This window comes from Penaeus monodon, chromosome 22, assembly GCF_015228065.2.
Source record: "Penaeus monodon isolate SGIC_2016 chromosome 22, NSTDA_Pmon_1, whole genome shotgun sequence".
NCBI classification, from domain to species: Eukaryota; Metazoa; Arthropoda; class Malacostraca; order Decapoda; family Penaeidae; genus Penaeus; species Penaeus monodon.
Window position 1 is genome coordinate 32762315 of NC_051407.1, and position 768 is coordinate 32763082.

Consider the following 768-nt stretch of genomic DNA (forward strand, 5'->3'; position numbering starts at 1 on the left):
TCAAAAGGAGACTTCACATAGAAATGTAAACTCCCAGAAAAAGTGGAATATGATTGAACTGTAAAACCTAAAGTCCTTCGAAAGATATAATGATTAATTTTCATTAACCTTGATACCGAAGAGAAAGAGTAAATATGATTACCTGAATTGTAGGAGCGAGTATGGTAATAGCAGTAATAAAAACACATATGAATCATTACGTTGTATTAATTATATTTGTTATACATTTATTATAAATGTAATTACATGTATAACAAAAAATGACTGATAATGTTGTTAATGACGGTAACAAGAATAAATATTACAATAATAATGAACACTGTTTTTGGAATATGTTTAACTATCTTTAATTCATCACAATTTCAGAAGAGACAGATATTCTGAATACTAAAAATTACAACATGAGCGATTTCTTATCAACACATCTTAGCATTCATATACAGCAAGAATGGCGCGAAAAGGGTAAACAAATCCCTTTAACACGTTACCATGCAGTATGCGTTTGTCTTTATGTATGACAATGATTAGCTTAATTCTAACAGTGGTGGAGATGAAAGCTGCTTAATTACATTTTTAATTCTTCAAATACCAAACCTCATTCCGCCGGTTTTCAGATTTCATCGGGGAGTCGTAGCCAGCCCTGATATGAGGAGGAACAGAGGGAAAGGTTGGTTATAATCAGGCACTTAACAAGACGATTGATAAATTTACTAACGTTTTTTATATAGACAAAGCACTTATAAGTTTGTTTTTTAATGTAGAAAAATA

General features: G+C 30.7%; 1 protein-coding gene across 1 annotated transcript in view; it reads right to left on the minus strand.

Annotated features, from left to right (window-relative positions):
- Window positions 1-573: 573 nt before the first annotated feature.
- Window positions 574-768, minus strand: part of LOC119587417 (heme-binding protein 2-like) — a gene marked incomplete in the record, with an annotated part of 4677 nt that continues 4482 nt past the window's right edge. The window contains 1 exon segment of the mRNA XM_037936153.1: window positions 574-640. Within this exon segment, the coding sequence (XP_037792081.1) occupies window positions 574-640 (67 nt within the window).